This window comes from Chenopodium album, chromosome 2 (genome assembly GCF_948465745.1).
Source record: "Chenopodium album chromosome 2, dcCheAlbu1.1, whole genome shotgun sequence".
In the NCBI taxonomy this organism is placed as follows: domain Eukaryota; kingdom Viridiplantae; phylum Streptophyta; class Magnoliopsida; order Caryophyllales; family Amaranthaceae; genus Chenopodium; species Chenopodium album.
Window position 1 is genome coordinate 80,686,866 of NC_137835.1, and position 25,370 is coordinate 80,712,235.

The window sequence follows — 25,370 nt, forward strand, 5'->3', positions numbered from 1 at the left end:
TCAAATATACAAATGAACATTTATAATTCTATATATGTTCATATATTAACTCGGAATCGTAGAAATGTTAACATCTATACCATAAGACTTTTTAATATCTTTTAAAAGTTCTAGATCTACAACTTGAGACTTTTGTTCGCTGTTTTTTTTAAAATTTTTCTACTCTTGTTTAAATAGGTTTTTGAAATAATACTTACGTTTCTTCAGACTATGCCTAGTTGTGTTCAACGAACAGGATTCTTCTCTGAATCATCATTCTCTTTATCTCTCTACTTCGAAATATATTTTTCGGTTCTGTAAAAAAATAAAAAATAAAAAAAATAAAAAAAAACACAAAACATAGTAGATTTTTGCATAAAATAGTTTTAATTAAGTTAGATTATGTTTCTGAACATGTAATTTCAAAATGAAATACGTAGTAGAAAAAATAGGTTCATACAAAAAATTTTAGTAAAATTACTTACTCTTTCTGTGAATGTTGTTGCGATTGTTGAATTTCTTCGCAAATGTAGACATTTGAAGGAATTTAGCAATATTTTGAAGCAATTTCGTAGTATTTTGAAGCAATTTCGTAGTATTTTGAAGCAATTTTGGTTCATATTTTCTGGTTTTGATGAGAGAGAAAGTCTAAAGAAATGAAGAAGAAGGTTTTAGAGAGAATGGTGGGTAGTTACAGTAGGTTAGTGGGTTATGGGATGTGGGTAACATGATAAACGCATCGTTTAGAGGGGGGTGTAGGTATCCCTACCTACACTAGGGTCTAGTGTATACCAATTAATTTTCGGGTTGAATCGGGCCGGGCCAATATTGATCACCTCTAGAGGAGCTGATGAGCTCATGAGCACATCTCAATTCTCACATGCGGTTGAAAACCCGATTTTGGATAATCGGGCATATTTTGTCGCCTAAGTTAAAGAATCTCCAAACAAATAAAATTCGCCCACTAGCACAAGAAGAAACACTATTGACCTTGACAAAAGAATCTACAGTATGAAAAAGTAATTTACAATAAAAAGTTTCCAAATTCCCAACAACCCCTGCTTACACTCTCTGCATAGAGCAGAATCAGCACTTTCTCTCTCCTCTCAAAAACTCAGCCACCATTAACAATGGCGATAGACCGGAGAACAGTAGAAAGACCAACTGTAAAAGTCTCAAACATCCCACTAACAGCCACTGCACAAGACATCTTCGACTTCCTCGAATCAAAAGTCGGTAAAGGTTCAATCTTTGCCCTTGAAATCTTCACCGAGAAGAAGAATTGGAAATCCAAGGGTTTTGGTCGGGTTCAATTCGAAACCCTTGAAGCTAAATCCAAGGCCCAGCAACTTAACGATCTTTTGTTCAAAGGGTGTCCACTTTCTCTGTCCAATTCTCATGAGGATGTTGTGGTTCGGCCCATTGAGCCCAATTGCAGGGGTGTTCGTGGGGATTTGTATATGGGGTTGATGAGGAAGGAGGATGAGATGTGTGTCATTGATACTTTGGAGGATGTTAACATCTGGGTTTTGCCTGATAGGAATTGTGTTGTGTTTCATGTTGATTTTGATGGGGATGTTTATAAGTTAGAGGTTCAATTTGATGATATTTTTGAGGCTTTTGGGTGTTACTTTGATGAAAATTCTCCTGCTATTCTTCTCAAGGTCAGTTTTCTTCTTAATTTGTTATGTGTATAGACTTGTGAAGGGTAATGATGTAGTCGGGATTTGATCTTAGGTCTTGGGTTTTACCCCTGAAAAGGCTAGACTTCACTAACTAAGATATACAATGTGGATTTTTACTTATAGATGGATGAATTGTTAAAGGGTTACTTTAGGGGTTTGTTCATTTGATGTTTTGTACAGTACTTATTTGTGCATGTTTGATAAACTAAGCTAGCTGACATACATTGTGAATTTTTTGGCTTGAAGTCTTATATTAATGAATAGTTAAGGGGTTATTGTTGGGTTTGGTCATTTGATGCTTTGTGATTGTTTTTGCATGTGTGATAATTGGATGAGATTCTTGCTTTTGGTGGCCTGTGTGTAAGGGTATTGGGTTTATATGTAACTTCCTAAGAGAAGTCCTTTGCCAATGTTTGTCATGATGGATGAGTTTATGAGGGATTCTGTGGATTGTGGTGCTTTGATACTTATTGCTAGGTTTTGAAAAAATCTTTCAAAGGATGCCATTATTGTTTAGTCTGCATTAATAAGTGGATTAAAGATGATTCATTGTTGTAAGTTTTTTGAACATAGTCTCTTAATTGCTACTTTGCTAGCTAGTTGTTCTGTAAGAAGCTTTTAGTTAGTAGGTAAATCTGGCTCAGCGCGTTGTCTTGTATGAAGTTAAGCAGCGGTAATATACATTTACATGACAACCAACATGACTTCTTGAATCACAATTTTAGGAATGTCATGCATGTCACCTTGTGCATGTATAATTTCATGAGTTGTCAAAGAGGTGAATTTCGCTATGGAAATATGATGTTATCAGTAGTGCGAGTTTAGCCATTAGTCAGTGAGTGAGGTAAGTAGGTGATCTAAATTTGAATTATAAAGTAGTGGGTTTTTTGTTACCCTAATTAAACCTAAATTTTGTGAGAAACTACCTAATAAAAAAATGTTGTAACAAGCTACCTAGTAAGGTAATAAATGATAAAATGTTATAAGATACTACATTTGGCCGAAGTTCCACTGATAACCTAATTTTATGGCGTTGACCCACCTCAAAACACCCCCAAAAGTCCAAAACCACCACGGGGGTTGGTTTTCAAGGTAGTAAGGTTATTTTCAGGGTGGTTAGAGGATATTCCGAGTTGGTGAAGGTAGTTTCGTGATTCGAGAAGTTGATTTTTGGGGTTAGAGGTGGTGATTTTGGGGTTGGAGGGTGGTTTCAGCGTGGTGGAGGCAATTTCAAGTAGATTGTGTTGGTTTTAGGTTGAAAGCGGTGGTTTTGGGGGTGTTTTGAGGTGGTTCAATGATGGATTTCCGGCAGAGGTAATATTTTACAACATTTTACCTTTTATTAGGTAATTTCTTACAGCATTTTTTTTATTAGGTAGTTTATCACAAAATTTGGGCTTTATTAGGTAATCTTTGACAAAAAATCCTAGAGAAAATTATCGTGGTGGTTCTTAGCTTGTTTAGGTAGTACTGTTGCTCCAAGGAAGCCTCGAACCTAAGTATTGCTTTGTATTAACCTTGGCCGTTAAACTCTTAGTGATCTTGGATTGTTAATAGCTTCGCTTTCTGCAGAGTAACTATCTACTCTGAGATTTAGAAAATTAACTGCTCTGTCTTTTGGCTTGTTCACTGAGCTGTTTCATGTTTCAAGTTGGTATGTTTCTGTCACTTAGCCTTTACACATTAGAAACCAAGTATCTTGTTGACTGTTTTTTCTATTTCCTTCTACCATGTACTCAAGTTCTGTGATCATGATTCTATCAACTGTGGGGGTAATTTTGCTGTCTGTTGCAGGTGAAGTATGCCCCAAAAATATACAAGAAGATTTCAGGGCCAAATTTGTATAAAAGGTTCAGTGCTGATCGCTATCATATCTGCAAGGAAGATCTTGAGTTTATCTGGGTTCGTACTACAGAGATATCAAATAGAAATTCCTTTGGCCTATCTTCTGCATTTTGTTGGGAAATTGAAGAGGGACCGATGGGTTTAGAGTTTTTTTCCACCATTCCCTTTTATAAGAAAACTTTAAAAAGTTTCGTCTTAGAGGAATATGACGATTATTCTTCTGCCTCAGGCCTTGTACCTCTTGTAAATTGTGAAAACATCTTAAAATTAGACTATGAGATCCTTTTCCAAATCAACTCCTTAGTCCACACCCTCAAAATTAGTTTAGCTGATGTGACTACAGAACTGATTGATTATCTCAGTTCTCTGAGCGTAGACAAGGCTCATACGGTTCTCCAAAAATTGCACAAGTTGAGTTCCACGTGTTATGAGCCGCTCTCCTTTATCAAGACTCAGGTACAGGCTCTAGATGACAAACAGAATTATAGTCTACTGGCACGAAGCCGCTTGACAAATGATAGGATAATGAGATGCCATAGGGCATTAATCACCCCAACAAAAATATGCCTTTTGGGTCCTGAACTGGAGGCTTCAAACTATATTGTCAAGAACTTTGCAGCCCACACCGCAGATTTCATGAGAGTTACTTTTGTAGATGAAGACTGGGGTAGGATACAACCGAAGACTGTATCAGTTAGTGCTGAGCAAGGAATTTTCTCAAAGCCATTTAGAACAAAGATATATCACCGGATATTATCCATTCTCCGAGAAGGGATTGTGATTGGAGATAAAAGATTTGAGTTCTTGGCCTTCTCAGCAAGTCAACTCCGGTCAAATTCTGTATGGATGTTTGCTTCCAATGATAAAGTGATGGCAGGTGATATACGTGAATGGATGGGCAGCTTTAACAAGATCCGTAGTGTTTCAAAATGTGCAGCTAGGATGGGGCAATTGTTCAGTGCTGCTTGGCAGACATTAGTTGTTCCTGTACAGGATGTGGAAGTTATTCCTGATATTGAACAAAATTCAGATGGAATTGACTACTGCTTCTCAGATGGTATTGGAAAAATCTCCCTCTCTTTTGCTAGACAAGTTGCACAAAAATGTGGCCAAGAGCACACTCCTTCTGCATTTCAGATTCGTTATGGTGGTTATAAAGGTGTAGTAGCTGTAGACCGAAACTCCTTCCGAAAGTTATCTCTGCGCAGTAGCATGCTTAAGTTTGAATCCAAAAATAGAATGCTTAATGTCACCAAATGTAACAAGTCCCAGTCATGTTATCTGAATAGAGAGATCGTTACTCTTTTGACCACCTTGGGAGTTGAGGATGAGAATCTTGAAGCATTGTTGCAGGAACACATGCGTCTTCTTGGGAGTATGTTGACTAGTAGAGATGCAGCTTTGGCTGTGCTTGAGAGCACAGACATGGGGGATAGTAAAACACTTTCTAAAATGTTGCGTCATGGGTTTGAACCAAATGCAGAGCCTTATCTCTTGATGATGCTTCGAGCATACTTGGAGAGCCAATTGTCTGATTTGAGAGGGAGATGTCGCATTTATGTCCAAAAGGGCCGTGTTTTACTTGGTTGCTTGGATGAGACAGGGATTTTGGACTATGGCCAGGTATTTGTCCGTTTAACCCTGAGGAAAACTGAACTTGATGATCTGGATCCACGTGTCTTCCAAAAATTGGACGAGAAAACTGCCATACTGAAAGGGAAGGTAGTTGTCACCAAAAACCCTTGTTTACACCCTGGTGATGTCAGAGTGCTGGAAGCTGTTTATGAGGTGGCTTTAGAGGAGAAGGGATTAATTGACTGCCTGATTTTCCCACAGAAAGGAGAAAGGTAAGACTGTAAGAGAACTTGTCTATTTCATTATTTCTGACGGTAGACAATATGAAACTTATCTTATACAGTTGCCTCTGGTAATCATTGTATTGCTTTGTTCTTCGCTGGGTTGATGCTCTTTTTTTTTTAATTGAAATTTGCCTTGAAAATTCTAATTTTTAATAATTATGATTTCTTGGAGAGTAAATTCACTAAATTGTATGGATAACACCCTTTTTAAAAAAAAAATTATTTAAGAAAAAGATTCAATGTGTTGGAGAGCTTCAATGGAATTATAAAAAATAAAAAAAAGGAAATGCATTTTTTTTTTAATGAAAAATTATGGATTGCAATGGGCTACATCAAATGTCTTGCTTATTGGTTTTGCCGTTCAATATTGGGTTTCATTGTTGATGTCTGAATTATTAGTGTCTTTCCATTTTAAGAATCAATTAGAAGCCTCACACTATGTTGTGTATCCACGGAAATGTCAGTTAATAGTGTGATTCATGAGTGACTGCTTCTTTAGTTTTGTCTTTCTTAGTTGGACTATATTTTGTTTCTAACCCTACTCTGGAGATCAGAAATTCCTACGAGTAGAATATATTTGCAGCCCCTCATTTCCTTCTGTGTGATGGTGTGACCAGCAGTGAAAACAGTACACTCAAATAAGGGTGTGCATGTAATCAGTTCCCTTGTCTATTTTCCACTATGGCATTTAAATGTTGACACCAAAATCACATATGCAGGCCTCATCCAAATGAGTGTTCAGGTGGCGATTTAGATGGTGATTTATATTTCATAAGCTGGGACGAGAAACTCATTCCTCCAAAAACTGTGGCCCCGATGGACTACACTGCAAGCAGACCTCGCATCATGGACCATGACGTGACTATGGAGGTCTATATGTTACCAAGCATCTCTTTGTATTACACTTTCATCTATAATTCAATATTTCAATCACCCCCACTCCCCCAAAAAAAAAAGGAAAAGGAAAGAAAAGGCGTAATAAGCTGCTGCTGCTGCTCATACCGTGTTCTTATGATTTTGATTAGACTATCAAGTCATTCTAACTGTCAAACTATGCAGGAGATTCAACGTTTCTTCGTTGATTATATGATCAGCGATACACTGGGAACTATCTCAACTGCACACTTGGTCCTTGCTGACCGTGAACCTGAAAAGGCCCTGAGTCCTAAATGTCTGCGACTAGCTGAGCTGCATTCAATGGCAGTTGACTTTGCAAAGACTGGTGCCCCGGCTGAGATGCCTAATGTTTTGAAACCAAAGGAGTATCCTGATTTTATGGAGAGGTGGGACAGACCCAGTTACAAATCTGAAGGGATTTTAGGCAAACTCTACCGTGCCACTGTCGCTGCAACTATTCCAAAATTAGATTTCAGTTGGTCAGAGGAGACTGCTCGAGCTGCTTATGATCCTGAACTAGAAGTTTCTGGCTTTGAGGACTTCATTGATGCTGCAAAAAGCTGCAAGGAGATGTACAGGGATAAGATGAGCGTCTTGCTGATGTTTTATGGAGCAACAAGTGAGGATGAGATACTGACCGGTAACCTAAGAGCCAAGTCAGCATATTTGCAGAGGGATAACAGGAGGTATAGAGAGGTGACAGATAGGATTTTGGAATCTGTAAAAAGTCTTCGAAATGAAGCAAAAGGATGGTTCCAGGGAAGTTGTGAAGAAGAAGATCGTCAAAAGATGGCTTCAGCATGGTACCATGTTACTTATCATCCATGCCATTGCCATGACAGTGCCAACTGCCTGGGTTTTCCATGGACTGTGAGTGATGTTCTGCTTACCATAAAATCTGCTAATAAAAAACAATCCTGAACTCGTTTGTTCGTGAAGGTTTAATTAATTTACAGTGTCAAGTTTAGCATCACCTTGGTGAAAGATCAAATTTGGAGGCTTCTTATGCTAGTACAAAGTTTGTAATTTTAATGGTAGATAGCGCTGACAGCAGGGCTTTATCTGTTTAATTCATCATGTTACTGCTTTACATTACGTGTACCTTAGTCGACTAATCATCTATGATTGACTTAGTACCTTAAACTTCCTTTTGTTTGGAGGAAAGCTTAAAGGCAACATCTGAATGTAAATTTCAATGCGATCATATGCTGAATATATGTATTTTTTTTTTGTATGAACAGCTTTGGCAATAAATAGCGACAAGGCATCAAGCTTAAAGAACATATAAACCAGCAAATTGTTTAATCTAAAAAATCTCCAAAATACGTAGTTAATAATATCAACAGAATCAACCTGCTGCCTGACTAATAAGAACACAAATTGTGCTTCTAAGAAAACAACAGTACGATAAGCAACCGGGGATTTAAATTTCTAGTTTATGTATTGATTTAGAACGCATCAGTCAGAGCTTCTTCATCCTTATTGTCCTCATAAATTGTTGACATCAAAGCAACTGTAGGCCTGTAGCACAACCAAGCAACCAAGTTACAAACCATAAAATGGAAAAAGCATATAAGATATATAATGAGAAGAACAAAAGACAATTGGTTATCACATGGTTATGTAATGCAGCTATTTTACATATATAACCATAATGTAGGGATATATAAAAAAAAAAAGAGCACTTAAAATATATTACTCCGGAACATAATTTGTATCAATCTAGCTTCATTTTCAGCAAAACAGCATAAATACAACTCACAACCTAATATTCTCAATAACAGATATCACACACTAACCATCAGTAATGCCTAGATATAAAGGCCAAAACTCAGTTCTGGTAAGACCAGCTCAAACAACTCCTATACGGCTATACATATAATAATATGAAGAAACTTTAATTTGTTTGTACTTGGGTAATTCCAAAACATCTTGTTCAAGTTATGGCTTTGCTTCTTAAAAAAACAAGAGACAACAATAGACAAAGATTCACATTGTCATACCAATGCTATCCCTGCTATTGCAGTCATATCTTCAAGGATTCAAAATATTACTCTACGGTGGATAATTGACAGTTAGTAGCACCTAGATCAGTCAACCAGGAATGCATAAAAAACCACTTGATTTCATGAAAATTCAAATGATTAAAAATCATTTATAATTGGTCTTGTCACAACTTGTGTTGTTGGGATACCATAATACATTAGCAAATACACATAGAATTCGATGAGACTTCAAAAAAAAAAAAAAAAAAAAAAACTTTTTAAGTCTATATTTCACTAGCAGGCGTGTGCAAACTTTTGAAAATGAAAAGTCTTGATGTCATAACAAAAGAGTATTTGTCGTCGCGCTCCCAGGAGTCAGTACTGGTAGGAATTTAGGATCCAAGTTTTATCAGCATATCGCTCATCATAAAAAAAGGCTCACAGATTCGAATTGTCGAAAGAAACAATACGGCTTCGAAGTAGATGCTAAAGTTGGCCCAAATTCTTACAAGCCCATTAAAGAGCATTATATAAAAATTCTAGCAAATAATCTAGCTCCCACCTAATATTAGAAGTCAAAAAAAAAATATAAAAAATTAAATATAAAAAATAAAAAAAATCTAGCTCCCACCTAATATTAGAAGTCAAAGGACTAATCTAGAGAATTCCACTATGTCGGTGGAATTTGGTAAAAAGTTCCTATGAAAAATCTTGCCTTTGATCACCGACATATCCAATCCTATAAATATGATGGTGTGGCCGGTATGGCCATCATTTGCATGATCAACACATGAAAAAACCCGAAGGATATTATTAAAGTTGGACGCGCCTTCTAGCATTGCATTATCCTCAAAGTTGATAGAGCACAGGTCAACCTCCCTAATTGTATTGCTAATCAATGTCGTACTACTTTAAACTGCTTTTCTAATTCTGTAGGATTTGATGCATTTTAGTTTTTGTTTTTCTTTTCCTCTTTTCTTTGTCAAAAAAAAAAATAAATAAATAAAAGCCTTCCACTACAAAGCCTTTTCACCTTATTAGTTTTCATTATACTTAAACCTCCTTGTAATTTAACCCACTATTCTTCTAATACTTCCTTGTGAGCACTTATTATTGTGAGAGTAACTTTGTAACCATACATTCCTTCAATTAGTTTTATTTATTTTGTAATCTCTAATTCAATATAGTGGAATTATTTTCATTGCTCGTGTGTTTCTCCGATATGGTTTATCTTGTATAATTTCTCAATCTATTTTACGCTTCTGTTACATGCTCATATCCTAACAGTAGAAATCTCATTAAAGAACATTTCCTAGTACCACTCTCCTCTTCCATTTCTTTTCATTATCCAAATTGAGCTATTTGTTTTCGACAGACCAAAAACGGCTATTGCATTTCCATTAATGAACAAATTGTGATGAAGTTTAGTGCCACCCGGAAATCACTTCACCTGAAATTTTTCTTCAGAATAATGGAAACAAAGCACATGATCTATTTCAACTTCCGTATAAAATTTAGATTCCAATCGACATCTTTAATGCCACTAAAACTAATCATCCAATAAGAAGACCCCTCACAATAATATGTTTTTAATTTTTGTGGTTGCATTTTTCCTGCAAACTAAGAGGGTAATCTCCCATTCTTGAAACTCCATTGATTGGCGTTATTGAAATAGATTCCAACCCAAAAATCACTGCCTAGTGATGAGCTTAATAAGGCCAATACTTTGAAATTATTCTCAGAAAAATCAAAACCTACCTTGAACCTTGAGTCATTGTGGAAGAGAACTATTGCCGAAGTTGGAGGATGAGGAATTTCAAAAGATTTTCTAATCAATAGAATACAGTTTGAAGTAAGAATCAGGAAAGTAAGAATCAGGAGATCCATTAGCCAGAGTAAACTATTTTTTTATTTTTTATTTTTTTTTTTTTCTTCCAAAAGAGGCATAGCCAAGCAAACAGGAAACAAAAACAAAGCGAAAATTACAAAAACAAACACCCCTATGGAGGAATAAAACGTGGAAAAGCCACGCCTCTAATGTCCTCCTCTAAAATACTACTAAGACCAGCCGGAATACAATTAAGGATTTCTAAATCAGTGTCACAAAGGACTCCGCGGTTGGCCAACCAATCCGCCGCGCGATTGCCTTCTCTATAAATATGAGCAATCTTGATTTCCCAATTGCCATCGTTGATTATATTTAAACATCTGGTGATTTCATGAAAACACTCGCCTCTAGGGACTTGGCCCTGCTTCAAAATTTGTACACAAGACAGATTATCAAGTTGTACCTCTAATTTCTCAATTTGCAAGTTTTTTGCCAACTCAAGCCCTCGAGTTAGAGCTAGCATTTCAGCTCTGAACGAATTGCATCTCCCAAAATTAGCAGCTAGGCCAGAGATAAAATTACCTTCATGGTCTCTAATCAAAGCACCCCCTCCTGCAGGCCCTGGAGAACCTTTAGCTGCCCCATCACAATTGATCACATACCACCCATAATTCGGGGCTTGCCACCCTATGTGCTGTTGTTGTTTAATAGGCCTTGCAAGCTTGTGTTCATCTTGTTTTGATAAACTTCGAAAAGCTTCATCCACCCTGATACGAATGAATGCTCCCAAGTCGATCGGAATCTCATTTCCCTTGTCAAAAACGTAACAATTCCTCCATCGCCAGATCCACCAAACAACAATGCCAAACAAAGTTGGCCATCCCTGATCATCTGTGTTCTCAGTGTCTTTGAGATTATGAGTGAGCCATTCTTTCAAAGGAGTTGTGAAAAAATTCTGGAATAGCGAGGGAGTCAAGACAATTCACCAAACTTGTCTAGCAGCAGGACAGTCCCGTAAGATATGAAGAGTACTTTCCTCATTATGGCCACATAAGTAGCACTTAGCATCTTCACCAAGCTGTCTTTTGTACCTATTAAGGTTCCCAAGCAAACGATAGTGACAAGCGAGCTAGAGAAATGCACAAATACGCTGTTGTATGGGGGCTCTCCAGATCAAATTCCAGCATTCTTCGTCTAATACGTCAGTTTCGTGCCTCATAATACTCAGAGCTGATTTTATTGAAAATTTGCCTCGTGAGTTTCCTTGCCAATAAACCTCCCACTGTGGGGTCTTCACGCACCACATGATTCTGAATGCATTTTAGAGTATCCTCCTGAAGATAAGGGTTGAACACATCCCAACGCCAACCATGGTTAAATTCCCACATTTCTGCAACTGTTGCTCCAGCAATATCCATGGGGATATCTTGCGTGGCTACATCACTTAACGGCTTGTCTATGGCCCAGACATGGTCCCAAAAGAGCGTTGTTTGACCATTCCCTACTGCCACCTTAATACCCTTATTCAATGTCGATGCATTCTCTGTAATTCCTGCCCAAACGTTTGACATCCCAGTTTTAGGCACAAACATATCAACATCACACCGCCCTTTGCAATATTTTGCACGAAGTACCCTTGACCACAGTGAGTGTGGTTCAGTCAGCATACGAAAGCCAAGTTTAGTGAGAAAGGTTGCATTGGATTGTCTGGCAGAGTGAATATCAAGACCTCCTATTACCTTCGGCTTTTGGAGCATCTCCCAAGACAAGAGGTGAACTTTCCTGTGCTCATCACTCCCTCCCCAAACGAATCTCCTTGTTTTCCTATCTATATCATCACAAATAGCTCGAGGAATCTTGGCTGATTGCATTGAGTACAAAGACATGGTGGATAAGGTGGCCTTTGTTAGAGTGATACAGCCTGCCAAAGATAAATACTTTGATTTCCATCCCGCAAGTCTCCGATCAATTTTTTCACACAGGTGACTAAAAGTCTCCTTTGTGACTCTACTAGTTAAAGTAGGCATGCCAAGATACATGCCTAAGTCACTAGTAACTTCCATACCGAGTGCTGCACCAATATTGTCTTGTTGATCAGCAGGAACATTAGCAGAGAAGTAGACTCGAGACTTTGGAAGACTAATTTTTTGGCCCGAGGCCACACAAAATCTGTTTAAACATTTATGAATCAGTTATGCTTGATCCACGCTAGCCTCTGCAAACAACACTATATCGTCAGCAAAAAATAGATTCGAGAGAGCCGGTCCATCTTTGCTTGCACGAATAGTTTTCCATTGGCCATCAATGATTGCCTCTTCTATCACTTGATAGAATCTCTCCATGCACATAACGAATAAATAGGGAGATAACGGATCTCCTTGCCGTATGCCCCTGCTTGGTTTGAATCTTCGAGATGGCTCACCATTCCATAACACTTGCAACGAGGATGTGGTGATGCACTCCATTATAACCTCAACCATTAAGATAGGAATATTCATTTGCACAAGTGTATCCCTAATGAAAGACCACCGCAATCGATCATAAGCCTTTTCAAAATCGATTTTGATCGCCATATACCCTTTTGCTCCTTGTTTCCTTTTCATTGTATGGATAACCTCTTGCATGATAACAATGTTGTCCGTTATTTGACGACCTGGTACAAAGCTAGCTTGGGTATTGGAGATTAAGATTGGTAACACCGGCTTAAGCCTATTAATTAACACTTTCGTGATAATCTTATAGGCCACATTACACAAGCCAATGGGGCGGAATTGTGATGCTAGAACCGGTTGATCTACTTTGGGCAGTAAAGCAATGAAGGTGCTATTGAGCTGTTCTGGAAACCCTTTGCCTTGTAGAATGGGGATCACCGTATCATACACTGTTTTGGCTACAATGTCCCAATTTTTCTGATAAAATAAAGCTTGGAAGCCGTCTGGACCCGGAGCTTTGAGAGCCGCCATCTCTTTTATGACTACATCAATCTCGCACTTTGAGTATGGGTTTGTCAGAATACTCCAATGATGTGCAGATAGTTCTGGGAAATGTCACTTGGCATATCAAAAGACAAAGGATCTCCCTCCTCTGTGAACAATTTTTCAAAGTACTCTACAATATGTTCTTGTATGTCTTCCTTATTCTGCAGCCATTCACCATCATTATTTTTGAGAGATGTAATTTTAGTTTTCCACCTACGTACTATAGTACTCAAATGAAAAAATGTTGTGTTTCGGTCACCATTTTGGAGCCAATCCATGCGAGCCTTTTGGTACCAAAATATTTCCTCTCGATCCAGGATATCCTCTAAATCACGTCGCAATTTAGCTTCCAGTTTAAGAAGACCACGATCGATTTTTATAGCTAGTTTTTTCTGTATGCCACCAATTCTAGCTAATAAAATCTTCTTTTGCTTGAAAATGTTTCCAAACGTATTGCGGTTCCAATGTTGTAGCTTTGTGGCCAAATTTGACAAAGCTGGCATAAGAGAATTCGAGGACTCCCAATTTTCAGACACATATTCCTTGAATTGTTCATGAGAAAGCCATGTTGCCTGAAATCTAAATGGGCGATGCAGCGCTTGAAGCAGAACAAATCCATTTGGTGAAATAAACAGAGGGCAGTGATCCGAGTGAAATGTTGTTACACGTACCAAAAATTGTATTTAAAAAAGAGTTATGATTTTGATATTTTTATTAAACAAAATGGATCAACTATTCTCATGTATAGGGTTTGGAAGTGGTTCTTTTCAAATTGGGTATCAATTATCTCTTTCCATGAATTACAAACAGCTCGGCATCGAAATAGAGAGTGTACCGGCAATCTAGCCAAAATCTCTTGAACCAAGTGTAAAGGAATATCTATCAATTTTTTTGTTTACATAATTACATTTAAATATTTAAAAATAGGAATTGCCTTTATTTTAACATAACAACTTTTTTTAATTAATATAACGACCTCTTAATCTATTAAAAAAAATAACGACCTCTTAATGAACTTTATACAAACTTCCCCCATTTCCAATATCTTATCACATATTTAAACGTAAGTTGGTAAGCCTTATATGCCCGCTTTAGGGTTTGTTCTGTTCACCTTATTTTCACTTGTTTCAGTTTTAATAAGTTAAGATAAGTTCAGTTAGGAAAAATAAGTTCAGATAAGTTCAGTTCAGGAGAAATAAGTTCTAATAATGGTTGTCCAACTTCAAATTACAACTAAAATAAGTTCAAATAAGTTTAAATAAGTTAAGTTAATTTCAGATAAGTGAAAATCAGGTGAATAGAACACACCTTTAGTTAGTGTTGTGTAAAGGCTTATTATGCCTATAGGAACTTATGTTACTCTACTTTCCTTTCATTTGTTGCGTACTTAGTTTAATTAATGTAACTAGTGTGTACCCCGCCGGGCGATGCCCCGGATTGCTAGTTTGTGTAATCCTTGCTTTAATTTAACAATTTTGTTCATTTGTATAATTAGTGTGTGTAGTGGTTCGAGCGTTGCCTCATATGTCACTATTTTTTTATATCATGTGTAGTTATGTTTAATCTTGTGAAAAATAAATGAATTATATTACCTATAATCTACTCAATAAATGAAAGTAATACTTGTATATAATATTATGTGAAACTTGAAATATTAATAATAGTTGGTTGAGATGTTAAGTGTAATACCTATATGTATTGGAGGTTATGAGTTCAAATCTTATTCAAAGCATATTTATTCACTTAAATGAAGTGGCTAGCTCGCATATACTTTAGATGATGATGTGGCATCGTGACATAGCACGCATACTTTGAGAAGTGTCTGATTTTTTTTTTTAAGAACTAAACTAAGTTTTTTTTTAAACAAAAACAAAAGAACTAAACTAAGTTTAATTATGGTCAAGATTTGTTTTTTGGGTATGCAGGTTCTACTTGGGCTAAAAAAAGGCGCAAGATTAAAGCTCTTAAATTGCTCAAGAAGGGTGCTTTTCACTTGCCTGCCAATCACTCGAACCGGGTTATTGCTAAGACTTTTTCTGATGTTTCTAATGCAGCGCACTTGGGGTTTCTTGGCAGTGCCTTAGCCCCCTTTGTAGACTCGCATGCTGGTGGTACACATTCTGGAATTAAAAGAAAGTTCGAGGAGAGGAGCACAGCTTCTTCTCGCAAGTGTCTAAGGCTTTGTGCTGGTGGGGTTGCTTCAACTTACTTGCCACCCTCTGTTTCTCACACCTTTGGTAAGGCAGCTGGCCCTTCACAGCTCCCCAAGGTTTTATGAAGATCACATCCTGGAATTGCCGAGGACTAAATGACCACAGTTCTCCGAAGATTCCCTATGTGTTTTGGTTAATGCACACTTTTGTCCCTAACCTTTTGTTTCTTTCTGAAACTAAAGTGTCAATTTCGGTTGTTTCTAGCTTACTTAGTAGTTCTAATCCTTTCTCGGATTTTGGTGTTGACTCTGATGGTAGTAGTGGGGGTTTAGCGGTTTTAGGGTTTGGTTCGGAAGATGTTTCTTGCGTTTTTTGTTGTTCAAATGTTGTATTGTGTAATATAAAAAAGCCTAATGAAATAAGTAGATGTGTGATGTTTGTGTACGGTGCTCCTGTCGTAGAAAATAGACCTCAAGTTTGGGGTCTGATTTTAGATTTACTTGCTATAACTCCTAATTGTTTGATTATTGGTGATATTAATCAAATTGAACACAATTATGATAAGTTGGGTGGGTCTAGTGTAATAAAGGGATGGGATTCCTTTATTGATTTTAGATTAGAGTCAAGTCTTCTTTCAACTCCTTTAAAAGGCCCCCCCTACACTTGACAAACAACCGGGAGGCTCATAATCTTATTTTACAGAGGCTGGATCGCTCCTATATGACCTCAGACTGGTTTCATAACTACCCTGATAGTCGGTTACTGAATCAACCGATCCTTGTTTCGGATCATGCTGCTATTGTGTTCGATGACTCTTCTACCCATCGTACCTCTAATCGTCCTTATCAATTGGACAACTGGTGCCTTAACTATACTCAGGTACATGGCTTCGTTCGTCAAACTTGGCAAAGGAATACTATTGGTTCTCCAATGTTTACCCTTTCAAAAAATTTAGAACATGTTAAGACCCTAATTCGGAAGTGGTGTCTTAACAATAAGAAGTTCTGGGGCGTTGACTGGAAAAATTTCTCGAAGGATCTAGCCACTCAAGGGGAGTCGATTCAGTCAGTTCATGATGCGGCTCAGTATATGGCTAATGTTGTCACCTCTAAGGATAGTATTTTACTTCAACTGCAGTTTTGGAGACAGCGCTGTAAGAATAACTGGATACTCAATGGTGATTGCCCTTCCAAGATTTTGTTTTCCAAAGTTAAAAGTCGCCAGAAGAAGAATGAGATTACTTCCTTACTTGATGACCAAGGGGTTTTTCAGCATGGACAAGCGACGTTCAACGTCTTGTGGTCACCTCTCTTAAACAGACCTTTAAGAGTGATGACATGCCTCCTTATGATCCGGAAATAGACATTGTCCTACGTGAATTAGATCTTCCAAAGTTCACTTCGTCACAGATCAATAATTTGGAAAGAAATTTTTTGGCCAGGGAAATTAAAGAAGGCATGTTTGCTTTAGGGAACGGGAAGTCTCCTGGCCCAGATGGGATCACACCTGAGTTTTTTAAAGCGCATTGGGATGTGGTTGGTGACTCGGTTATCAAAGGCATTCAAAGTTTTTTTCATACAGGGTTCCTTCTGAAAGAGTGGAATCAATCTCTCCTTGTTATGATTCCTAAGATTGGCACACCAACGGAGATCAAACATTTGCGACCGATTAGCCTTTGTAACACGATCTACAAATGCGCTTCTAAATGCTTAGTAGCCAGACTGCGTCAATATCTCCCTCTTCTTATCTCAGATTCTCAACATGCCTTTGTTCAAGGCAGGGTCATGACAGATAACATTATGTTGAGTCATGAATTAATGGAGAAAATTAACATTTCTAAATCTGGCTCTAACTGGTTAGCTGCGGTCAAGTTGGACATGAGCAAAGCTTATGATCGAGTTCATTGGAGCTTCCTTTTACAAGTTCTTAAAGCGTACGGATTTCCGCCTCGCTGGTTGCAAATGATCCAACAATGTTTATCCACGGTCTCGTACAAGTCCCTCATCAATGGTACGACGTCGTCCCCCTTCAAACCGCAGTGTGGCCTGCGCCAGGGTGACCCTCTTTCTCCGTACCTCTTCCTGTTTTGCATGGATGTATTCTCGAGGATGTTGCACCTTGGACAGGATTTGAAGTTATTTCAGGGAATTAAGTTATCTAGGACGAGTCCGTCTATCACGCATTTATTCTTTGCGGATGACGCTATCATCTTTTTCCGGGCTTCTTCTACGTCTTGTACAAATGTGATGCGGATTATTCAAAGGTTTACTAAGATATCTGGGGAGGAGATAAATCTGTCGAAATCCTTGATTAAGTTTAGTCCGAATATTGGAACCTCCACTCAAGCTGCGTTCAAATCTATTTTTCAAATGAAGCAAGTTCAGGTTTTCGATCATCACTTGGGGGCCCCAATTGACTTTATGGGGAAAAAAAGGGACCACTTCCAGTTCATCATTGACAAGATTGTGGATAGGATCACGTGTTTAAGTGTTATCCGGCTTTCTCAGCCGCAAAAGTTAATTTTTATTAACTCAATCCTTGTAGCTATGGCTTCCCATGTTCTTGCTTGCTATGAGTTACCGATCTCTATCACGGGTAAAATTGATTCCTTAATCTTGCGCTTTTTTTGGGCAAACTCGGACTATAAAGGTATGCATTGGGTTAATAAAGATACCATGCATCTTCCTCGTGGTTTGGGGGGTTTGGGCATTCGCTGCTTGTCCTCCTTAAATAAGGCTTTGCTTATGAAACAGGTCTGGAGACTCGTTTCCAACCCCCAATTGTTAGTTTCTCAAGTTTTTACAGCCCGTACGACCTTTCTCTCCAACAATACTCATAGTCGGCAAGCTGTTACTGGTCGACTTTCGTATGGCCTTCGAGGGTTACTCAAGGCAGATACTCTGTTAAAACAGGGATGCAACTGGAAAATTGGTAATGGTCGTTCGACTCTTGCTGGTTCGGCTAATTGGGTTAATGGGTGCATCCCTGAGTTCAAACCTGACATCTTGTTACCGATTTCTGCAGCTCATACTGTCAGTTTTTTCATACACCCTCACACATTGGGATGGGATACGGCCAAGGTCGTGGACTGGTTTGTTCCTGCAGATGCTTTTTCAATCCTTGCATTGGAGGAACCTGATACATCACAGGAAGATTTTCGCTATTGGGCAGGTACTTCCTCGGGAAAGTACTCAGTGAAAACAGGGTATGCAATGCTTCAACAACAACTTGCTCCTGCTTCCACACTCTCTACTACTGCCCCCTTCTGGAAAGTTCTTTGGTCTCTTCACTTACAAACCAAGTGGAAGCTGTTCTTATGGAAGCTTCTACACCAGGCACTTGCAATTAAGGTGGAACTCCATCATAGGGGTGTCCCAATTCTGGATACGCTCTGTGACCTCTGTATGTTAGAACCGGAGGATTTACATCACCTCTTTAGGAAGTGCTTGTGTGCACGGTCAGTTTGGAGGGGTGGATGCCTGGGCATCCACTCACAAGTTAATGGAGACCTTTCCCTTTCGGATTGGATCCAAGATTATATCCGACTTTTTATTAGTCAGGATGGGCCGTCTAGTACTCGCTTAGCTACCTTTGTTGGTACGTTATGGAGTTTGTGGTTATGTCGGAATGCTCGAATCTTCAGAGATTCTGCTGCGTCTCGGCCGTTTCATGTGCAATTCGCGGAGGTTATGGAATCTCATTCAATTTATGTTAACTCCGGTTCCAATAAATTCCAACTTAATTTTGAGCTTGGCGCTGCACCTGCTTCTCCTCCGCCTGGGTTCTACGCAGCTCAACTGGGACGGGTTAACCACAGGAGAGCTTTACTTTCTATGCAAATAGATGGCTCGTGGTTCAAAGACTCTCAGCAAGCAGGGATGGGTTGGTGCTTGGATAATGAAGACCCGTTGGATGAGCGGATCATAGGTGGAAGTAACTTTGGGGTGTGTACTTCGGCTTTACACGCGGAGGCCTTGTCCTGCCTGTATGGGTTACAATGGGCTTCTGATCGTGGCTTCCACTCTTTTACAGTCTTTACTGATTCTTATAATCTGGTTACCCTACTCAGAGGGGACGACCTGGGTAACATTGCTTACCTTTGGCTCATTCGTAAGATTAAGCAACTTGGCTCAACCTTTCAGTACTGTAGTATACACAAGGCGGATCGTTTGCGTGTTCAACGAGCCCACCAAATAGCTGGCGAAGCGGCTGTTAATTCTATTTGTTTTAGTATTAATATGTAGTGTGGTTGTATCCTTTGTCAAAAAAAAAAAAAAAATAAAAAAAATAAAAAAAATAAAAAATAAAAAATAAAAAATCCAAAAAAACTTACAAGATACAAGTTTTGGCTTACCCGCCCTATTTATTTATTAGACGGATCAAACCCATTTATAAATGTGGCGGGTCTGGGCTTTAACAGGGCTACAAGGCCTCCAACCCTACCTCTCTCTCTCAGCTATCTATTGAAGCGCACTCGACGTTCTCCATTGAAGCGCAGTTTACGTTCTCCGTTGAAGCAAATAATTGTATCCCTCATTGAAGCAGCTTCTGAAGTAAGTTGTTTGTTATCATCATATCAATTTCACAATCTAGGGTTTATCTTTCAATCTAATTTAAGTGTAAGTGCATTAAGTGTAGGGTTCGAAAATATGAACTATTGGTTCTAAATTCTAAGATTATGAAACATCATTAACAAAAGAAAATAAAATTATGGTCCTAATTTGATTATAGTATCAAATATCCCTAAAATTATGAGATAATTGAATCAAATTGGTTGCTAATGTTTTGCACAACCCTTCAATGTTAGGATTTAACTATGAAATTAGACCTCATTTTTGTTTCATGGAAGTTTATTGAAGATTAATGGGTTTTTTTTGTTGATAGCTGCTATTGAATTTTTAAAATTTTAATATTGATTGATGATGGATAATTGTTGATTTGATTGGTTGTTTCTGATGAATGTTTTCCATAATTTTTATAGAACAATTTGTATTTGAAAAATATGAACAAAATGACAACTTTTTAATTTTTTTTTTTTTTTTTTTAAATATATATATTATATAGGATTGATCTGTGAAATTTGAGGAAGACAATATGGTAGATGAAACTCAACAATCACCACAATCAGTGGTGCATAAGAGAAGGAAGAGTAAGCCCAACAAACGTCCCGGTATTAAAAGAATGAAATCTGGTCCAGGGATGGGTAAGAAGGCTAAGATTAGCAAGGAAATGAAGAATTTGTATCGTAAAAGGGCTAGGGATTACAATTCAGATGATGATGAAGATGAAGCTGAACTCGACGGTGAAGACATGGAAGCTGAGAATGATGATAATTCTGATATCAGTGACAATGAGGCAGGGCCTAACAGAGGTGAAGATTCAGATGAAGAACATGAAGTTCGAACTGGGATAACGCGATTTTCTGAAGGTTGTAATGCATTTAGGCTGGCATTTCTCAGTATCATCAAAAAGCATACTGATGATGAGGCGCTGGTAATTCTACAAGATTCTGATGTCCATTTCGACAAGTAGATGCTAGTTTGTGGCTTATATGTAAGAGTCTTGTCTCTGCAGGGTCCTGTATTATCAGCACATAAGAAGCTTGTTGTGGCAAAGCTTGCAGAAGAGGTCACTGAGCGGAAGGTTAAAGGCGAAGCAAAGAAGGAAAAGCAATTGGTATATCACACTAACCTTCCATACAAATTAGTTTATAGGTTATCTTTTGGCACACTCTGTTTACAGTGTATTGTTTTGACTTTGTAACTAGATTGAGGAGAAGGGACATGTAAAGCCTGCTAATTTCTTAGATTCGCATGAAAAAGTTCTGATAGGTGTTGCCACAAAAGGAGGTAGTATTATTCATCCATTATCCGTAAACAAAAGCTCACTCCTTAAGTTTTTGTATATTATCTTGAAGCTTACATTATGTCTGGTTTATCAATTTTTGTCCCATGAAATTGATGCCTTCGTGATGCTCGTGTGCTGAACAATTTTCCAGTTGTCAAGCTATTCAATGCTGTAAGTGCTGCTGCACAAATTTAGCTACTAGTAACACATATTTTCTCCCCTTCAAACTTGGCACATTGAAGTTCATATTTTAATCCACTTCTACGTCTTGTCTCCAGGTAAATAAGGCCCAAAATGCTCAGAAAGGGTTGAATCCTTCAAGCTTTAAAGACGCCAAGGGTATTGTTCTCACTTTTATTTATTTTTTTTTGAAATGTTTGCTTCTGTTTAAGGTATAATTTTCTAGGTCCTGTGTAAGCTATCTATAAACCTGTGTAACAGCACCACCTTGGAGGTTAGGGTTAAAGCAGTTAGGATGAATGTGAACTTGCCTTCTATCATGCTTGCCCACAGAGGGGCAGCTATCTTCTGGTTTTATTGTTTTAAGCTGTCATTTTAATGTTAACACTCTGTTGTCACCCAAAGCTTCCATATCCAAAGTTTATTCACTTATCTAGATTTCATTTCAAGGGTGTCAAGAGTTTTTCCATCATACTTCAAAGTGTTTTATTGAAGTTCTTTCCTACTCCGGATACTTGGAAACTAAAGTTTCTCCAAAAGCTAATATTAAACCATATTTTTTCACTTGGCCGCCATCAAGTAAAAATCAACTTAGGTCTGAGGTTGTGATTAAAAACATGAACTTTTTCATTGCAAGCCATGATGTTTGTTTTTCAAGTAAGAAAACCTATTAGATCATTGAAATTTTCTTTGTGGCTGTGATTATTGACATTGTTTGGGATGAGTTGGATTCAAACTTGTTTTGTAAATTATGCTCTTGTTGCTTGTAAAGGAGGTTGGAAAAGTTGTGGAATGTGGAAGATCCATTGGAAATTGATGTTGCTCTTGGAAAATAGGAAAGCATTAGATTTTTGAGGGTATGACTTACCCTCTTTAGAGTGTTAAGGTCCAAAATATTAGGCTTTTTGTATTGATGGAGTCAAGTGTCAGCTTATAAGCATCGCTTGACCTCTTTTTTTAAAAAAAATTGTGTGATTGGTATCGCTTCACAATAGCACCTGTAGTATTTGGGTGGTACCCATAGCCCACCTTGTTGTCTACAATTTTTATAAACTGATGTTAATTGGTTAAGTAATGGATTTTGTGTGAAGGCAAGATAACTACCTGGATCAAGACCTCAATGTTTATGATTGATTTGGGAACTCTTTTACTACCTAATTGAGTGTGAATCTTCCGAAATTTATGGTTTACGCAAGAAAGGAAGTTGGAATTAGAGAGATGAATTCTTTTTGTTTAGTGTCAATCTAAAATTATGTGACGGAGATGTGCTCTAAGTGAGTCTTGGGATGTAATTAGTGCAATAGTGTACCACCATGAACTGGCTGTCAGACTGTTATTATAGGTTTTCAGCCTTTGCTGCCTTCTGTACCTTCAAGCATTAAAAGTGAAAGGATGATGCATAGTATGAAGAATGAGGAATGAAGGTCATTTACTTTCCTTCATAAGAGTTTGGATCTAGATTGCCCATCCTGATCATGTGATCCTTATGACCTTGATGGTTACTTGCTAGAAGCCCCCTTTGCTTAAATTTAAAAACCCCATTCCCTCCTGTTAGAGATTTAGAATTGTATGACAGTTTACTTTTTTGGACAGTTTTGTTATAATATTTTGAATTCTGTATTATTTCATCCCACTTATGATTTTTTATTTTAATTTTTTTTAAACCATAAATTGTACCTTGCTATGCCAGCTTTGACGAAGCGGAGGAAAGAGGCATTCATGAAAGAATTGAGCAAGGCTTCTGCACAATCAGCTGATGCAACAACTAAGGTTGAATTTCTGAACTAATTCTTATCAATATGTTGAAAATCTAAAATGCCTCTTCCTCCTACTTCATAAAACTTTGTGTATTTAATTCACCTATGGCCCTCTTAATTCTTTAGCTCATTATAGTGTGCAATACACTGTTTTGAACAATCCATTTGGTTTGGTTTCCAATGTATGTTATGGCTCACATTTACACTGCAGCATTTATTTGGTTTTGATTATTGTGTTCATTACTATGGAGCTGCTCAACTTTGTATTATTACTTTTCTTCTGGATTAATATGGGATGGGATAACTTGAAAATATGGAACCCCGAACTTATACAATCCTGGATAAAGGAAGTGTTAAGTATGCACCTAAAGGATCCCCCTCTGGATAAACAATTCACTGTGATTGTAAATGTAGAATCTACTAGTCACCAATATCTCCTCAAGATGACTCTCTATAGCTATAGCTGTTTCCTCAATATCAACCACTAGCTCAGCTTTCTCATAAAACACAAACAATTATCTTGCTTTTTCAGAACATTTTGTTTGCTTTCATCCTCCTACATATTTTTATAGGTAATCTATTGTACTCTAATTCTCCCAAATCGTCCTTACCTAGTGCTATTATAATGACCCAAATGACTTTTTATTTAAGTGTAAATGCTGGTTTGCAAACTAGTTTATGGGTATTTTCGTGAGAAAATGAAGCACATGGGCAATTACACAAAATGACCCTAATGTAAAAGATCCATCTTTAGAATGTTGGTGAAACCTTTTATTATCTGTAGTTAACACTGCCTTTGTCACCCCCTTAATTTAATCTCAAAACACCTTACCTTTTACAAGCACATTAAGTAGTGTAAACTTTTTTCCGAACAAGGTTTTCGGCCACGTGTAGTGACAATGCAAATTAAAAATTCACTTCCAAAAGCAGTAACCCTTTCCAACTTCTCTTCTTCCCCTTCCTAATGAGGCATTAGCATTGTTAAGAGTTCTTTGTTGAGCTTTCCCTTAAGCTTGGTGTTAGATTTGACTCCCAACATTTGTAAAATGCAGGGATCTTCTAAAGATGGAGAAGACAATTGCCAACCAGCATGGGCACCATTACGTGACACTTACATGTTGACAAATTCTAAACTTAAGGACTGGGATAAGATGGCAGTGGTAAGTGCTCTTGATTATTACTTTTTTCGTTTGGCTTTTATATTTGCTTTAGCTTCCATCTGTTTGCAATTATATATTTTCATTGTCAAGCAAATTGGAGTCCCAAAAACCTTAGTATTGGTTTGGCGGTTGATTGACTGATTGGTTGGAATTTAGGAAGAGGAAAAGGACATGGACATCTGATTAAGATAATTGGGGCCCTTTAATTGGGTTAACTGAAGGATGTATGCTTGGTTGCAAAGTTTCTCATCGTCATTTGAACAGTTGTTTCATCAACATTATACTTGAAGGGGTCACTGATGCCTGTTTTGAACTTTACGTTCATAACAACTGCTTGAAATCACCCTTTTTGCCCGAAGATGGCCCTCAAATTATACAGACCAAAATAGGCTGTAGCAAAATTTTGAAGATTTTCTGAGATAAAATTTACTCTCTTTATGCAGTTGTAGCTAATAGCTATGTACAGCTCCTTTCTGCCCTTGTCTGGATGTAGTCTTCTATTAGTGTTTTTTATTGGCTTCTAAAGTTCATTAGTTTAGTTTTAATTTTCTTTTGTATCCTTTTCAAGGAGCAGCTTAGTGTTCACTGTTACAACATCAGAGAGAATGAGAACGAAAGTTGATTTTGGAAATTTTCAGTAATGTATGAGTTTTATGTGTTGTACTGTTGTCAATTAAGCTGAGAATGAGCTATTAAAAAAGAATGATATTATTTGATTTTTATCTTTGGTTTAAGTCGATAATATAAGCCTAATAGGTTTGTCACTTAACTGTTGTCAGTTTCTTACTATTCATAGAGGTAATGAGGTAAGCACAACACGATTGAATAACCTCTATTTGAGCTGTAAGGGAAAGGCTGTGCGAGTCTGTCCTTTTGGTTACTGCTGGAAATATCACGACTATGGACTTGTTTAGGCTGATGAATAGGAAATGGTTGTTAATTGAACCACTAGTACGTAATAACCTGTAAGTTTGATTTGTACCCAGCTACTCTTTTTGAGATATAATTAGAGAGCTTTTGAAAGTTGGGTTTAGTTATTTGTTGCGTTTGCTATATTTTAACACATTGGCTCCATCAAGCTCAATGTTAAGTTCAAGTAGGTATTGGTTGGGTTTCTTGGTTGGGTTTTCGATCTGGTTTGGTCAGGTCTAGTACTATAATGTTCTACTCATACATTACCTTTCTTTGTGTTTGGATAAGCTCAATGTTAATGTTAA

General features: G+C 37.6%; 3 protein-coding genes across 3 annotated transcripts; all 3 read left to right on the top strand.

Moving 5' to 3' along the window:
• Positions 1 to 1,017: 1,017 nt before the first annotated feature.
• On the top strand, positions 1,018 to 7,497 carry LOC145602833 (RNA-dependent RNA polymerase 2-like). Its single transcript, XM_081658994.1, has 4 exons — positions 1,018 to 1,643; positions 3,459 to 5,356; positions 6,088 to 6,238; positions 6,428 to 7,497. Exons 1-4 carry the CDS (start codon positions 1,110 to 1,112, stop codon positions 7,184 to 7,186), a joined length of 3,342 nt encoding a protein of 1,113 aa, XP_081515120.1. The 5' UTR covers positions 1,018 to 1,109; the 3' UTR covers positions 7,187 to 7,497.
• A 5,579-nt stretch (positions 7,498 to 13,076) lies between these two features.
• Positions 13,077 to 19,453, top strand: LOC145577359 (uncharacterized). The gene is made up of 5 exons (XM_081634790.1): positions 13,077 to 13,251; positions 14,982 to 15,293; positions 15,452 to 15,576; positions 15,912 to 16,386; positions 16,482 to 19,453. Exons 1-5 carry the CDS (start codon positions 13,077 to 13,079, stop codon positions 19,451 to 19,453), a joined length of 4,059 nt encoding a protein of 1,352 aa, XP_081490916.1.
• A 155-nt stretch (positions 19,454 to 19,608) lies between these two features.
• LOC145602844 (uncharacterized) lies at positions 19,609 to 24,826 on the top strand. Its single transcript, XM_081659003.1, has 9 exons — positions 19,609 to 19,762; positions 20,274 to 20,702; positions 20,784 to 20,885; positions 20,977 to 21,058; positions 21,208 to 21,227; positions 21,335 to 21,395; positions 22,927 to 23,006; positions 24,046 to 24,153; positions 24,310 to 24,826. Exons 2-9 carry the CDS (start codon positions 20,304 to 20,306, stop codon positions 24,334 to 24,336), a joined length of 879 nt encoding a protein of 292 aa, XP_081515129.1. The 5' UTR covers positions 19,609 to 19,762; positions 20,274 to 20,303; the 3' UTR covers positions 24,337 to 24,826.
• The last annotated feature ends 544 nt before the right edge of the window (positions 24,827 to 25,370 follow it).